Genomic DNA, 17,886 nt, shown 5'->3' on the forward strand with positions numbered 1-17,886 from the left:
ATTTGTTTTGAATTTACATTTTTTTGATATTACATTTTATTGTGATTTAATTGTACAGCACTTTCGTCAGGGTGAGCTGTTTTTAAATTATCTTATAAATACATTTGATTTGATTTGACCTGGCTTGTGTGTGCTGCCAATTCCACATAGCCTCTACATTAGGCTCCCTCCCAGGATTTTTTTTCTGGATAGGACAGAACAACAATTCAGTGTCCGCATGCACCTTTTGCCATTCTGGTGTTAAATTGGTGTTGGCAGTTAATCAAGTGGTGATTGTGGTTATTTGTGTTGAGGTAATGAACACAGCCTACATATGCCTGTTGTTTAATATCTTTTCAGGTATGGCAATGTATATCTGGGTTGTTGTGTACATAGACATGTACATAGACATGTCTATGGTTGTGTAGGCCTAGTGTGATAAATTGCTGTTGAAACAACCCCTCATTTACTGAACAGAAAGCGCTCCTATTTTGCCCCATTTTCCAATCAGATTCCACAGAATCTATGTAGACAGAAGCCCTCACACATTGATACTGGACCCGTTTTAGGCTGTAGGATTAAAAATCTGATAACAAATGGTCTTAAGGAATTGTGAGGTTAAAGGCAGAGAAATACATGACATATACTGTATATATGTAAGAGTTAGCCACTTTGCTTCTGCATCTTCAGTGGGTGCAGCCGGTGGTCACTTGCTTGGACTAACAGGTGTCCTCTTTCCAGTACGTGTGGGATGAACCAGAGATTGACATTTTAAGTAGGCCTACATTTTAATGTTTTAGTGATACACCTGGGTACGTTAACTCAGTCAGTGGTAAACCTCATAATAGAAGAGCCCTATGGCTTTATTTTCTTAGCAGAAGAGAAGGGAGGAGAAGAGGATAAGAGAGAATCAGTCGTCACTCGTCATACAACATATTGAGGGTCGTAATGTAATCATAAGTTAGTAGAATAAGCGGATAGTTGTGGTTTGAGTTGTATAATGTTTTTTTTTTTAAATTATTTTTGCCTTAATGTCATTCACTCTCATGCTCTGTATTTTGTATCCTCAATCAAAGCATTTCTGTAAAAGAGCTCGGTGCTTAGTCAATTTCCCTGAATAAACAATGATTGATGATGAAACGGAGCATGACCACGAATGCACTGTCAAGTTAAAAAATATAAAGAATTGAGATTCAGTATGAATTAAATAATAGTTGTTAGGCTACTCTGACTTTGTATGAAAACAGTATCGATATCTAATTTCCACCAAGGTACATAATTGCAGTCATTTTTTTATAAATACATTAGCAGCGAGTCTCACATTTGTCTTGATGGAAAAGGGTTGCAGGCTGAGCTCAAGTGCATTATTGGTCACTAGAGGGCAGAATGTTTATTGCCCCCAAAAATCTCAAAGAACGTCTCGCAACAAGCTCTTGAGAATCAGAAAAATACTTGCCTGGTCAAAGGGACATCAACGCATGGTGCAAGTCTACTTTACAAGTCAATGTATAGTTCTGTAGAATGACTGACTGAACTTTACAGAGGTAGTCTAACTGATCTTGGAGCGGAAAGTGAAGCGTGCATCTAAGAGAAACCCGAAAGCGATTTAGTGCTCTACAGTTTTTAGCGAGCTAAGAATCCTCCGAATGTATGATGGAACTGATCATGCTAGTTTGACTGAAGATGCTCTGACAGCGTTTGCATACTGTTTGGGTTTCAGTTGAATTTACTTTTAATATCCAGTTGATCTGTCATAATCTATCTGTGATGTCTCATCATCAACAGTTTATGATACATTCAATGCTCGATTAAATTTTTTACGCTGGCAAAAAGTTCTGAATTATTTCCTTCGTGTCTCCGCAGACTCCTCCAAGGTAACGTTAACCTCTAAGACAGCGCCGAGTCACCGGGTCTGATATAAACGACTCAAGACACAAGACTCACAAGATTCACTCGTGCATGATGATATGTCATCAAACTCCCTCCATTACTTCATCGTGTCTATAACCGATCCTCTGTCCTTGCCATGAAATCAAAGCTGCTTTCTTGATCCATGATTCATGGCTCATTTACAGAAGCACCGCGGAAGAATGGTCACTTCAGGATTGATGTAATGTATCTCAGGCAAGGGAACTTTGAGTAAAGGTCCCCGGGAAGTAAGTTATGTACTAGTTTAATTTAGCTGACAGGGTTGCATGGAAATAGCAAATGTTTGAGGTTAACCCTCTCTGGAAGAACTCTTTGGCTTGGGACCAGTCGGTTGAGTTGAGAAGACAGGACATGGATGGAGGGATAGAGACTCAAAATCACTCGCATGGGAAGACACATACTCTTGGATGCCAAAAACAGGTAAGATTTGCCCTCAGAAAAGTTTATATGGTATTATGGTTTAGTAAACTACTGTATGTTTACATTGTTAGAATGTATTAGTGACAGCAACATGTACTAAATGTGTCTCCTGATTGTGATACAACTGGACTGTGCATTTTAAACAGCTTTCTGGGGCTGTGTAAAACGAGATAGGGTTAGTTCATGGAGGCTTCATCTCACAGGGAACCAAGGAACTAGGATACAATCCATGAGAGCCTCTATACAAGTAGCAGACGAAACCAAATGAAACCATGCTGTTTGCCTTGAAAACTCCCATCTTTGTTTTTGACAGAACATGAATTGAGCATATAAATGTGGAATAGTGATTGGAATATGGTGATCTTATGTAAGTCTGAAAGGCACTGATACAGTTGTGAAGAGTTTCAATATAATTGTTTTCTTCTCGCTCTGTGTGACACATTTTTCAGAAAATTAACAGAACATTTTATTCACACCTTAGCTGGTCAGTGGTGAATGTTTTATTTATTGTGAGATCATTTGTTCTTGTGCAAAGAAGCATTTTTATGCAATTTTGTTTCCTTGTTCATTTTATTTTCCTGTACCTATCCTGCTAATTTGCAGTGATAAGGAATGAATTCCTTCTCCAGATTAGCACATAATGACCTAACCGTATTCATTTATTTATAATTACATGATAGTTCTTTTGTATCGTTTTGCATTATTTGAAGCACTATGACACAGCAAACGTTTTATACTGTAAATTATCAGCCCTTGCCCTTTGTTTAAAAGTCGGTCAACTTCCTTTTTTCCCAAAGTGCTGTGTGCTATGCCATGTTATATTCCCTTCCTGACTTGAGCTTTTCTTCCTTGGTTGAGCAACGTTAAGGTCACAGAGCACTGTTCAGTCTCTGAGCTCATCCTGTCAACAGCATTAACTCTAGTCGTTGAGACTGAATGGCATTGGTTCACAGGGCCTCTGAATAGTGGTAGATTGCCCTTAGTGAGCACGCGATAAAGCCCGGCTGACCTGCCCGTCTAAATAACTGCTGTATTGTTAAAGTGCACCAAAGTGCATTTTTAAAGTTGAACTTTTACTGGTAGTCTAAACACTCATGGTTCCGCAATAACTTTACAAGGGAGAGGACCTCTGTTCACCATATACTGTAGATTTTCATTTGTACTAGGTTATATGTTGCTGTTATAGTCACTATATTCTCTATTCTCACGTACTTAACATTTTTATTTCGTGGCTATTCACCTGAAGCCTTGAGTCAATTTGATAGAGGCAATATATTCTCCAGAGGATGCATTAAAAGTTGGATGAAATAATGTCAGTGCTGGATAAGGACTTTCAGTCAAACCTGCAACAACCTGTACAAATACGTTTCTACTGCCTTATAGATTTAAGCAGTGCTTTAGATTTGTTTTTATTTAAACTAATAACAGTGGTGGTGGCTTTCTTAGAGGGACAGCTATTCTATACAGTAGACATATAGGCAGTTTGGCATCAAGCCTTCTTGAGGTCTCGTGAAGTCATGCTGTACCTGCCATCTGGCACTTCTTCCACCTTTCCATTCTCTGTCAGGATTTGGCTACTGTAGGGGGCATATAGGCCTCCCAGCTACGCCCATGTTGACAACTAGGCTATACCTGACCTGATTGCATGATGAGACGACGCTTCACTATCGTGTTCATAGTGCAAGATGGCTTCTGTGTTTTAGTAATTTTTCTGCAATGTTCTCAATCCAGAATGGTAGACTGCAGGAGCATCCCTGCGAGGGTGATTAATAGCTTAGATATTAATGAAGAATGCATTATGGCTATTTCAGTTTCAAGACCCAGCAGTCTCAAGCAAGAAGTGTGGTATCTGCCCATTGGATCTGTGTCGCTAGTGTGACATGCAAACAACGGTTTACCCTAATAATGAGCTTGGGTCAGATGCGGCTATAGTGTCTCTGTTTGTCAATGAGGAAGATCAGGAGTTTCTGTTGCAAATGAACAGAAAGGATGTAAAGTTAATGTCATTGTGTGCTATTCTGGAGAGGTTGCTGAAGGGAAACTTGTGAATGGATGGGAATAATCTCCTCCTAGAGATCCAGATTGTACTTGTGTGGCTCGTGGGCCATAGTTGTGTCTTAAGGGCCTTTAAGTGCCCCACACCCCAGTTTGTTCACTCATGGCCAACATCAGCCCACATCTCAGGTCAACATGGTATGATATGATGTCATCAGGGTACCTGACGTAACTCTCTGTAAAAGCCTAGGCCAGCAAAGGAGTGTAAGTGCCATTTGTATTAATTGGAAATGTGCAAAACAGTACAGTTTTACCATTTTGGAGAGAATACCAGAGAATTTGAATAGGCTACATAATGTAATAATGCATAATGCAGCTGAACATCTAACCTAATAAAGTTCATTCTGTTCTGCCTTATGGGTTTGAGCTGCCAGGATGTAGCCAACTGATGTTCTTTTCCATTTCATGGTTACATTTGCTTGGCTCATCGGTATAACTGATGAACATTTTCAGGTGGTAGCCAATGTTAGTAGAAACATCATGTCTGTAGGCTATGTATTATAAGTAATGTGTGTTAGTTGTTTTGTCAAACGAGGGTGTTCTGGGTGTTCAAGGTGACGGCATTCTTAGATACCCCCACCTTCACCTTAGACTCTCCTTCTAACATGCAAAAGGGCTTGTGATTCATTTTTGCAATTCTGGCAGTACATATCCGGATAAGTAGATCTGCTGATGTGGTGGCTTCCTTTTCTGAGCAATGTTTCTCAGTCCCATTTCCCTGTTCTCATTTGTGCCAAAATCCTCATCTTTGACCGACGGTGCTTGAGGCAGCCAGCAGCAGTCCCAAGACCTCCCATGGAACATGAAAGGCCTTTAAAAAGGAGATAGAAATGAGATGCAATGACACATTCATGTTACAGGGGTACTGAGCTAATAATAACAGCCTGGAGGTGTTCTCTGCTGGGGTTAGACTGCTCATTACTGGGGCAACCCTCTGTGCTGACAGACACAGGAGCTGCTCAAATTGTTTCTTTATATCATCCTGTGAACATAAATTCTGGAGGCATTTTGAAATGGAGTAAACCACACACAGAGCAATTCTTTAAGTGTTTCTCGGTTTAGAGTAGTATTATTTTCAGAACAGGTTCAATGCAATGGTTTTTAATGTTTCTGTGTCTCCTAGTTACCAAATGATGTAATAGATACACTTTGAGCAAGGTTAACCTTGAGAAGACAATTAGAACAGAACTCTAAATAAATATGTAAATATATAAATTCTTAAATATAATCTAAATACGTGCATTTCATTTTCCTAAATCAGATCTACAAGGAGTGCAGTATCAGGGCCCCATCCCATATCTTAAATTGTTCCTTGGGACCTGCTTGGAATATACTGTCTGTCACATATTATTCACATACTGTTCTCCACTCTTGAATGCAATGACACATCTAGCTCAATACTGAACCACTGTTTAGGTTTGGGATCGAAATAGTGCTTGCTACCCCGCCACTATCCAGACTATCATCTGGTGTGTGCTTTCACAGAAGGGGTTCTCATTTAGCATGAGTGTACCACTTTGTTTGCTGATATTTGAAGTAATAAAGAAAGCTTGTACAGCTTGTGTATTGTGTATGATAATTAAAAATGACACGCATAAAGAGTGATGTAACCATTGGTAAGCCGTTGGTGACTGTTTCTGTAAAGCAGCAAGGCTATTTAAGGCACCAAGCCTCTCATGTGACTAGTGCATGTGCGAAAATGTCTCAAACCCAGTTGTTCATCACAAGTGCCAGGTCAGGTGTATGACAGGTCATGACACCAACTCACTCCCTTTTACAATGAACTAGTGAAAAAGCTAGGTGGCACTGACTTTCTGTGACTGACTAAGATGCCCTCTGAACGTGTCGGGACACGCCGTGGAATTTGGCTGCATTCTTGTTCCAAATCACTGGGGTAGGCTGCGTTGCCAAATCTTATACAGTGTAATGTGGCAACCTGAACATTCGGTGTGCCATCTAAGCGACTGCAGCTGCTCTCATGACATGTTCAGTGATTATTGTGCCTCTTATGACATGTTGAGTGATTATTGTGCCTCTCATGACATGTTCAGTGATTATTGTGCCTCTCATGACATGTTGAGTGATTATTGTGCCCGATGGGGAGTTTTAAGGGAGGAAATGCCATGGCTTGGGGTGAAGAGAGACTCTGAAAAAACTGTTAATTTCTTTACACGCTGCCATACTTGTGGCTTTCTGTCTTTTACACTCTCACCAGATTTTCCTGTGACTTTATTTCTTTATCTTCTCTTCTCTTCTTTCTCTTCTGACTAACAGCAGTGAGAAGCTATAGATCCATGAATGAACCTATTAGTGATGTGATTGAACGCGGGTCAGCAGATCATTTTATCTTTTGAGTGCATCTGTGCTAGAAGCAATAGTTCCCCTACTGCTCTTCAGTAATATGATTATGCAAACAATAAGAGGCTTTCATATTTGTTACGTTAGAATGTGAAGTCTGGTTGATAAATTGCCCCATGATTCTGACTGAAATGCATTTAGAAGTAGTAGTAGAAGACCACAGTCTGAAGGCAAAGACTGTATGGGCTGCTAACTTACATGCTCAATTGTCTGTCACATCCACTGGGTCTCCCCAAGCCTGACCTGCTGAGTTGTCCGATTCAATCAGTCATCTGCATCGGCAAACGAGCATGATGTGGTTATTTGGGCGTGTAATGTTTCACAGCAGCGCCGTCCCTCATCCCCTGCTGAGTTTACTTTAGAAATGTTACTTCTTCCCCTCGCCTAACCTTGTTTTGGTTGTGCAGGTTTGGTTGTGAACAGCTAGTATGTTGCTAGTCGGTTCCTTCTTTGCTTTGTAGTTTGTTTTGCTTTGTAGCACATGAACACATGGAGAGTGACAAAGAAGGACAGACTCTGTGAGTTTGCAGGGGGAGGTAGTAATGATGAGGTTGGAGGATATGGGGGGTGACTGGAAGTGCAGACAGAGGAGCTGTTTCGGTCTGGATTTTTTTTCCTTTATCTCTGTGGCGGTGAAGTGAGCGCAGGCTTGTTAGTTCATGAAAGGGTGTGAGGCTACGCCATCTGAGGACCTCTTCATTAGACAGGGTGGATTCAAAGGGCAAGCCCCCTTCTCACCACAGCCTTTCTTTTGCTCTCGTAAATAATGGATGAAGACCCAGTAATGCTGCCTGGATTAAGGAAATTTAGTAGGGGGGAACCTCTAGAAGCCTCAAAAGATAGAAGTAGCAGAGGATGAATGACTGTTTTTCTTTTCTTTCAGAAGGAAAATGGCATCTGATTCTGCAATAATGTTTTTCTCTCTGTTCAAATGGTCACTTCAAATAAAAAAAAACCCGCAGTAGTATAATGAACTGAAATGGTAATTCATTTGTATGCATTTTGGAGGAGAATGTCATTAAGTGAAGAGATCATTTTGTGAATGGGTCAATGTTAGACTAAGTTAGCAATCACTATAGTGTTGACTGCCCTCTTCTGGCTGATGCTGGAAATGGTATGTCTGGTAATCATGAAATGATGGCTATTTTGCCATCCCTACCTCACTGATTTTTACATCCTGGCGCTTAATTAAAAGTGATCTAAAAAGACCATTTTGGGAGTGTGACACAATCACTCCTAAACCGCTGTTATCTCTGACAGATATCAAGGGGGTGTTGTAGTGTAGGGCACAGAAACATCTCATGGATTCTTATGAATTTAACAGAGGAACTAACACGAAATGTTTGTAGCCTGCAGAGTGACATTGACAGGTCATGCTGTAAGTGCTGGGGACAGTCCTGAACACAAGTGGACTTAACTTGAAATTACCTTACTATTACATACCTTAAATTTAGTTTGTTTATTCGATTCTTTTGTTGTTGCTGTTATAATAATAATAATAATACATTTTATTTGTATTGCACTTTACATCATACAGATCTCAAAGTGCTACATATTCACAACACAAAAACAACAACAACAATGAACATAATTAGCAGAAAGCTTTTGAAAAAAGATAGGTTTTTAGGCCTTTTTTAAAAACGTCAGTAGACTGTGGGGCCCTGAGATGGTCAGGGAGGGCATTCCACAGCCTTGGGGCAGCAGAGGAGAAAGCCCGGTCACCCATGGTGCAGAGCTTAGTTCTGGTGGCTTGAAGGGTGTTTGCAGATGCAGAACGGAGGGAGCGTGAGGACGTCTGGGGGGAGAGGAGTTCCCTGAGGTAGGGGGGAGCATGTCCGTATAGGCATTTGTGGGTGAGGAGGGAGACCTTGAACTCAATTCTGAGTGGGACTGGGAGCCAGTGAAGTGCTTTCAGGGTGGGGGTGATGTGGTCGTGTTTACGCACCCTCATCAGGATCCTGGCAGCGCTGTTCTGGATGTATTGCAGTCTCTGTATGCTCTTGCCAGGGATCCCAATGAGGAGTGCATTACAGTAATCAAGTCTGGAGGAGACAAAGGCGTGGACCAGCTTCTCTGCATCTGCCAGGGTGAGTGATGGACGGAGTTTGGCAATGTTCCTGAGGTGATGAAATGAAACCTTGCAGAGGTGTTTGATGTGGGTGTCATAAGTCAATTCAGCATCCATTTTTACACCCAGGTTGGTAATTGATTTGGAGAGAGAGATGTTTTGGCCAGAGAAGGTAATGTTAGTGATGGAGGAAGAGCGGAGCTGATGTGGTGTGCCGACCAGTATGGCTTCCGTTTTCGAACTGTTCAGCTGTAGAAAGTTTACCTTTATTGGTGTCAACCACATATCTAAGAACTGATTTTGCATGATAATTTCATTCATACCAGGCATTTGAGACCTACAACTGTCTAAACACAAATAAAACAATTTCAGTATAATTTCACTAGTCTATTGTTGCTTTAATTATCGCTTTTTAATGATAATTTTCATAGCAGTAGCAGCCATTAATATAAACAGATAACCAGTTACGATAACAAAAATGTTTGATTGATCGGTGCCTATAACCAGTGTTTAGCTTTGTTCTATCACTGTCGTGGAAATTTGTTCAAAGCTCTCTCACCACCATATTCAGAAATGGCTTTCTTTAGCCATCTTAATGTACCCTCTCCATACCATTTCAGTCTTTTTTAAATTTGCACGATTAGCCATGTCCCAAGCATCCATTTTAGACCCAGCATAGTCTGTGGGCTCTCAGTGTTGGACAAGCTTAGGGCAGTATTTCATAACTTTTTGTTGACGTCTTAAAGGGTTTGAGTGTTTCCTGCAATTACTTTTAATGGTATCACAGGGTCCAGGAAGTTCAGGCCATACTTCACTCTCGTCAAAGCCATTGGACTTGGCAATTGAAAAGTCGGTTCTCCAGATCCGTCGATCCGACCCCAAATATGACGTTAATCGGATGACTCGTTTTTACTCCTCTGTACACTCCGACTCGTAATTGATTTAACATGCGAATAGCCTAAAAGTTAAAGAGTTTCACTGACGTCTAGATACCTCAAGTAGAAAATAGATCACACAAACTGCCCCTTTTTAATTTTCATTGAAACCACTGGCTGCTCTTCACAAACTCTTTCAGACTTTTAACTGACTTCCATGTGGAAAGAAAGCTTGCAAATAAATCGTTCTTTCTATCTATCTTTCGTAAATCTGTTATTAAGAGTATGGTCATTTCATGGATACCATCTCACTATCCTAGATAGTAGGTTGGTGTCACCGTACCTGCACTCAAACTAACCTTATACACTTTTAAAGATCCTTTAAAAGGAATGGCCTTAAGTGGTGGCCTACATTCACTGTAATACAGTATTAATATCTCCATGAAGAGAGTGTTATTATCCCGCTAAGACAGGGATGGTCAGGGCTGGTCATCATATGCTCCGATTAGACAGTGAGCAGTATCCTCAAGAGAAAAAGCCTGCTTGCTTAATCTTTTCTATAGTGTGAGCACTTTGACAGAGCTGGGGAATGGAGGAGGAGGTCAGAGTGGGGGTGACACACGTGCATCTTGTGCGCCCCTGCCTCCTCCTCACGTGTCCAGCTCTTTGCCCTTCGTCATCTCTCCATATATTTATACCTCTCTTTATCAAGAACACCCCTCTACTCTGATGGGTCTCTCTCACCCCTCTACTGTGATGGGTCTCTCTGGCAGTTGCGTTGGCTTAAACTAGCCAAGGAAAAAGGAGTCGTGCAGTCGTGGTTAATACTGAGCAGTCGGTTACAAAGCCCTTATTTCCTTCAAATGGGAAGGAGGAAGATGTATGAACCATTTTGATGCCAACTTTTCTTCTCTTGTCTTGCTTGAAGGAGATTTTGCTATTGTGTTAAATACACATATGCTGCCAGAAGTAACTTATATATTTTACAAATAAGGTTACTTTTGGGAATGAATTTGCCAGTGTCGTTTTACTTTTTCTATGTTTGAGGTACAATACGTTGTTTTTGGGATCAGTTGCATTGTTGCATCAGTTTTCATTGGATTGCATGCATCAGTAGTCTGGTTTTATTGTTGATAAATGGCTGATGTATTCCAGCCCGACTTGGTTTGGGGAGACCACACTCACACTAAATGTTCTGTGGCTCCCGTGGCTGTTTCTGTTGGGGACTGTTTCATTCTGAGGACAGTTGAATGTATCTAACAGATTTACCTGACTCTTTTGTCACACTAATTGTACTTACAGTTGTATTGGGTGCTCTTCAGACTTGATTATGACGCATCAAAGGCAATTCGTTTGAGTGATTTGTCACCTGGGGGAACCTTGTATACTTATATCTGCTCATAAGTATAAGTACCATGCTTAGTAGTTATTGAGGAAGAGGTTTAATAAACAGACATTGTGTAGAGTATCCTGATTGTACCCAGGTGCATATGTCATGGTATTAGAAACAGTACCAATCTCACACTAATTCAGTGGCAACTGATATAGATTTTAGAACCTAACATGAATTGAAGTAGCAAGGGGCTGTGGACATAATGGACTAAATGGTAAATGGACTTCATTTACAGTAGATAGCGCTTTTCTACTCAGAGAGCTCTCAAAGGGCTTTAGACATTAATGCTTCAGACATTTATATAAACAATGGCAGAGGCTACTACATTGCCAACCAAGTTGCCAACCTCCACATCAGGAGCGTTTAGGGGTTTGGTGTCTTGCTCAAGGACACGTCCACACTTGGTGAGGAGGAGTCGGGATCGAACTAGCAACCTTACGATTACTAAACGACTCCTCTACAAGCAACCTTCCGATTACTAAACAAGTCCTCTACATCCTTAACCACTATATCCCCAAATAATAATCCATGGTATCCCCTGTCAGAAAATACTTCTGTCTGCATTTCCAGAAGGTTATATTTCAGCTAACAGTATCATTACAAGAGTAATGATGTCCAAAAATGGCTTGATAAAGGTAACCGGAGCCTACATACCGGAAGACTTAAACGAATTACCCCCCAGAGAACGCCCGAGTGACCAAGTAGTGCAGCCGAGATAACACCAGAAGTATGGGTCCTGTTTGAAAGGGTGTGAGCTGACATACAGTCTGCTGTCAGCACCGGAGCATTATACCATCACTTTTAAACTTGTGCTCCCTAAGAGAGATCATTTGGCTGCCGACATTAGCCAGCACATTGTTTGAAAGTTCATGTTTGTTGTCCCCAACAGGACGATTGCCAAAGCCCAGGCTAAGACAAGGGCTTTTCCTTATATCCCTTGTATGTATTTGTCCAGTTACACCTAGGCCTTGTATGACCCGATGTGTATAGGATAAGTGATCATATCTGGGCAACTGAGGTTGAGAGACACCAGAGCATCCTGCCTTACTGACCCAGTGGAGGAGAGCCAGCCTAAGCCTTTAAAGAGATTGTTTGCTGACTGGGCACTCAGCTTGTAAGCTAATAATGGGATTTTCCAGTAGGGTGGGGGGTGGGGGCCTAAACACTGCTGCTAGGCCTCCGTCTGTGGCTGTGCCCCCCCCCCCCCCCCCCCCTTCACAGAAAAGGCAGTGCTGGTTTAGCTTCATGTACCGTATGTGGGAGATGGATCTTGACCTCTGTGGTTTAAGACTGAACTTGATGTTGGGAGGGATCAAAGGCAGACACCTCTTCTGATCTGGCTAAAAATCCAGGAAAGTACCAATAGGATCCAGTGTCGCTGTTAGGATGTCTACTTCACTCTAGTTTTTCAGCCTCTGCTTTTAGATGGAAAGCCCTTTTTTAAGTCTTTGGTGTGGGTGGTATATTATTTCAGCTGCCATCAGCTGAAATGGTTGGTTTTTATCCCCCCAAAATATGAAATATTATTAAATATTAGATTTTTATATGAACATCAGATCATCATATCTACTATTTAGGTGTTTTTTGTTGTCGTGTCTTATGCATATTTAACAGTATTGTTTTATGTGTTTGTATTGCACCTTATCCCTGTGAGTTTGTTGTCTTCAGTAGTTTGGGTCAACATTCCTTGAGTGTTTTCTGCTCTCAGATGCCTTCTTTATCAGTAGCACATATGCTGCCCTGCATTTGAACACAAAGCAGAGCGTGAGTCTGGCCCTGTGCCAGCACCCTGTGTCTGCATGACAATCAGCCTGGCAGAGGTGCCCTCTGAACATCGGCAGGATGTGGGCAATGAGCGATAGTGCTATCTTTGCCATGCTGCAGTGGCAACTGGGTCAATTATACTTCCATTGAGACCACCCCAAGACAAATGCTGAGGTCAAAGTACTGATAGACCATCACCTGCATGCACAAGCTACCTCCCTCTGGGATGTGTACTATGGCCAAGAATAAGTGTGATTGAGATCTGCCTGCCCCAAGCCTCTTTGTGAAATAGGCTGGCCCCTACAAGCTGATCCTAGATCAGTTTCATGACTGGTTAATAATGTGACACTAACCCTCAAATCAAACCGTACTGCAACAGATTGTCTTTAACCTAGTGTTAACCCTTGGACAAAGAATGCCAGTCACCTTGAATCTGGCAGGCTGAGTGTGATTTTATTGATTGTTGTTAAAAAAAAGTAATTTTAGCCCTTTCAGACAGAGTTGCTTTATGGTATAAAGGCAGTACAACTACATGTTTGTTCATCTCTCTGGGCCAAGAAAATGTAACTCAATATAAGTAACCATATCTTTCCACTGTGAATCCAGAATTCCATCATTATTTTAGCTGTAAAACGAGTTTGAATTTGACAAGAAATACATAATTTAACACCTTTAAAATTGTGTGTGGTTAGGTACATGTGTGTCTGGTTTGGAAAACCCAGCGTGCCAGTGGGCATGTTTTCAGATGTGTCTGTGAGGGTGTTTCTTGTACAGGGAGCATGGTGATGACAGCCAGAGGTGGCAGCTGGCTGTGATTAGGCCGTTATGTGGAGATTTGCTCAAGTGAAGGGCTCTGCTCTACATCACGGCCACATCTGGTGAAGTGGTTGTCCCCCGGAGAACCTGTCGCACCCCTCGTTAGACAGAGGCTTTCACAGCTCGTGGGCATGTTCTCCAAGCCGTGAGGTCGTGCCAGCGAAGCTAGTGTGCATAAGTGTGCCCTGTTGAGGTGCCATGATCGCCGAATCTGAACTCACTTGGCCCCATCTTTGGTTGGCCAAGGTTAACTTTATTACCCCACCTGAGTGGTAGGCAGCTAAGCTTTTGATGGGTCAAAAAAGGGAAGCCTCCCGAGCTGAGACTCTGTCATAGTTTCACCTTATAATTCCTCATTCTCACAAACAAGATTACTGTCTCCTGTTAAGTGGATCGGACGCCTGGTAATCAAAGTGGGCGACTTTCATTTTGTCGACGTGGTTAAAAAAAAGATCCGAAACAGTCACGTCCCTGCTGCCTGTCGAAACGTTTAATGTTTGCTTTCCTGCTGCCCTAATCCAGGAATAAGCTCCGCAGGGTTGGGTTAACCCCTCCCCACAACTGTGACCCATTGCTGTCTCGAGCGTTTAAACTGAACCCAGAAGGGTTCTTGCGAGACAGCCAGTGCAAGTGGAACATATTGAGAGGTGAGCTGTGCAGGTGTCAGATATGTTGTAGAGAGCTGGCAACCATCTGGAACAGGCTTATCCTCACACCCAGAGATGGAGTCAAGGGAATGGGCGATGGCGTGTCGGCCATGCGGGGTCAAGGCGGAGACTGTGAACTTGGTGCTTGTGGACTTTCTCCCTTTAGCCTTTAGCCTGCTGTAGTCCCTTAAGGGAAGTTCTGTTGTATGACATGTGACCTAGCTCTAGAATGAGTTAAATTAACTAATTCTTTCAGTGAAAGGCTTTGTAGGTATCTGCTGTTGTCTGAATCTGAATGTTTACTGTTTCTATTCCAGATGTTATGTAGGGCCACGCAACTGAACCAAACAAGCTGTTTCAATGATTTGAACCATTGGCTCCGCAGTCACAACACTGATTTAACTCTTTTTGCTTTTAGATATCATAATTAACAACAAAAACAGTTATACAACATAAGTGGTTGCTATATTGCAAAATTAAAACAACTGTTGGACTAGATAAATCAGGAAAATTAATTTGAAATATACACCTAAATCAAGCCTGCCCATCACAAAGTTGAGATTCCCTGAGCTATTCAGATGAGCCCTCTATTTTTTAAAGCACTGTGAATGACACTAGGTGTCGAGCCTCAAGCCATTGGATTGCAGCTATAACATGTCCCACCGTGTGGAAATAGCTTAGACTATCAGCTCTCTTTGACCTGTGACTTTGTCTTTGAATGGCCACGGACTGCAGTCACTGTTAATAACTTCAGCGGACCTCCACAGGCTCGTTAGATTATGTGAACCAAGCAAACAAACACTTGACACTCTCACTCAGCTCCTCCTCCAAACAATGTCAGTTGTGCCAGTCTTTTGCCTTACTCTTAAGTCTTAGTAGTCTCCAAATCCAAATACTAATTCTGATGTTATTGTGTGTCAAATGGTCCTATAAATATATACCTGATCCCTGGTGGTCTGATTCCTGGATTGATGCAGACACACAAACACACACGTACACACACACACGTACACACACACACACACACACACACATCAGATCAGCTCAACCAACCGTCCTATCCTGATCCAGGGAACGTTGCCAATTAGTGCAGCACACTTGACCGCTGTTAGATGATGGTCTCAGTCTTCTTTATATGGTAACTTTGTTTCCCCGGGCACAAAGGGAGAAAGGGAAGGAGAGAGCGAGAGACGGACTTGACTGTAAGGCTCTCATGTGTTGGTTGGGTAGTATTAATCTAGCCAGTTGGGAGAGCTCAGTGTCTTAGACCCACTGAATCGACTGCCTGCTGGAGCAGAATGGGCAGGAGGAGGATTTCCCTTACTACGTCTGATTAGGCCGTCTACCCGTCTTTAGCCCAGTCTTTAGGTCCATCCCCCCTCCACACACTCACACACACGCACGCTCACGCGCTCACACACTCCAGAAGAAGCATCTGCTATTCACGGCTCATGGCTTTCTAATCTGGTCGCTCCTGAAGTCTGCGCTCGTCAGAGGCACGCTGCCTTGGCACTCTTTCTTTCTTTGTGTTTGTTTGCCTTCGTTGCTCCTCTTTTATCTGTCGTTCCTGGATCCTGTTGTGGGACTGGAGTCCCTGCTTTTTTTGCCCCACAGTGGGACGTGTGTGTGTGTGTGTGTGTGTGTGTGTCTGTGTGTGTGTGTGGATCAGTCAGGGAAAGCTGCACAGGGAAAGAAGAGGGAGCAGGTGGGAGGGAGGAACCAGCCCTGGTCCTGTCCTGGATGAATAACAGAGCAGCTTTGAAGAGGAAGGCAACATAAACAAGAGCCTGTGGGAACTTTTAATTTGGAAAGAACTTTCTTGAAGCTGCTTCTCCAACTTTCAGTAGATTTTGGATGTGTGTGTATTGTGTTTGTTCCTCAGAGCGGGGCTCCGTGTGTATGAGTGCGAGTGTGTGAGTGTGTAAGTTTAGGAGTGTGTGTGCACTCCTATGTCGGTTTGCTGCAGCTGTTGAGCCACTCGAACCCGTGGTTGTGGTCGTTCTGATTCTGTTTTTGAAAGCTGGGAGAGTAGTGTGTGTGTGTGTGTGTGTGTGTGTGTGTGTGTGTGTGTGTGTGTGTGTGTGTGTGTGTACGTATGGGGGTTTGTGAGTAGATTTGTGCCTCTGTGTGTGTGTGTGTGTGTGTGTGGTTTTGGAGACGCGCTTGGAAAGCGGCAACAAGGGAAGATGCCTGCCATTCTGGTGGCCTCGAAGATGAAGTCAGAACTGCCCAAGCCGGTACACAGTGCCCTGCCCATTCCCCAGCACCCGGCCAAAACGGGCACCCTACCCGTCAGCAAGCTCAAGGCTGTGCTTGGCAGTCAGAGCCCTCACAGGACCCTACAGAGGTATCAGAGCCTGGGCTCAGGCACCCCGGTGAAGAGAAGCCCCGCGTCCAAAGGCAGCACCGGGGACCCTCAGGTCAGAGTACGCCCTTGGTCTTCTCCAGATAAGTTTATGTTAGCAGGCTTATTAGCTTTGTGAATTATTTGGCTACGCTTAAGTAGAGTTTGCTTGCAAATTTATGATGGTTGTTACATTGTGTCCTCATTATGTCACTGTCATTGAGTGGGTTATTGGTAGCCGTTCCTGTGCTTATTTGATATTGATACCGTATGAAGATTCATTTTTGAGTGCTGTGGCTGATGGCCTTTTTGCATGTTGGTTTATCAGCATAGCTCTGATATCTGTAATGCTTAGGTTATTTAGTGAAATGGATGAAATATATTTTCATCATATATAGTTGTATTTCAGTAATGTAGGACAGCAGTTGAAATACTGAAATAGCCCATTTGAAGTAGCTAGTGGATTCAAACTAGGCTATATGTATCCGTGAGCATGGTCTAAAGTAAGAATTTACACTAGTCAGTGGAATTTACACCTGTTGTGGTTTATGAATACATTTTTTTTTTTTTTGCACGGGTGTGATTTCACCTTAGTGCCCTGAAACTGTGGTGCAGCTGTGAAACAGTGGAGTTACTGCTCTCTGTGACTCAAGCCATTACGGTGCAATGCGTCCGACCACAGATAGATGCTAGGGCATGTCTATAGCCAGTGTGGCTCGCCTAAGGTAAGTCCCAGCTACACAACCCTGCAGCAGCGGCGGCCGTGGTGTGAGCAGAGGGAGCTGTTGGCTGTGGCTTTCCCCCTGTGGGTCCAGCTGAGGCCCTTGGGAGCCAAAGAGGAGGAGGAGGGGGGTGGGGGAGGGGTGTGGTGGTGGCGGCAGGGGCCGCTGCATGTGGTGGGGTAGATGAAAGACGGGCACTGGTCTTGTCATTAGTGCACGGTGGCCGGTGGTTTTTCTACAGGGCTGTAGTTTGAGGCTGGTCTACCACACTGCATGCAGGGCTCGAGAGCCTATATGTGCCCCCCCCCCCCTCCCCACCATGGCCCAGGGCCCTCCTAGCTCCGGGAGGAGGGACACGAGGCCTAATACAAAATAATGTTGTTCTAGTGCAAAATTCGTCCCCCCATTAAAAAAAAAAAAAAAAAAAGGATCCCAGTTCAGTTTCCTGGCATTGGAGACTGGAAAGATGTGCTTGAGGAAGAAAAAGTTCCTTGTGGTGTTTTGCTGTTGCTTTTG

The 17,886-nt window shown here is 43.0% G+C and overlaps 1 protein-coding gene across 1 annotated transcript in view; it reads left to right on the plus strand.

Annotated features, from left to right (window-relative positions):
* Positions 1-16,490: 16,490 nt before the first annotated feature.
* nav2b (neuron navigator 2b) overlaps positions 16,491-17,886 on the plus strand; it is a gene marked incomplete at both ends in the record, with an annotated part of 64,883 nt that continues 63,487 nt past the window's right edge. Inside the window, one exon of the mRNA XM_080841653.1 lies at positions 16,491-16,724. Within this exon, the coding sequence (XP_080697779.1) occupies positions 16,491-16,724 (234 nt within the window). The remainder of the gene's footprint in view (positions 16,725-17,886) is intronic.

The sequence above is a fragment of the Sprattus sprattus genome, assembly GCF_963457725.1.
Source record: "Sprattus sprattus genome assembly, chromosome: 7".
Classification (NCBI taxonomy): Eukaryota; Metazoa; Chordata; class Actinopteri; order Clupeiformes; family Clupeidae; genus Sprattus; species Sprattus sprattus.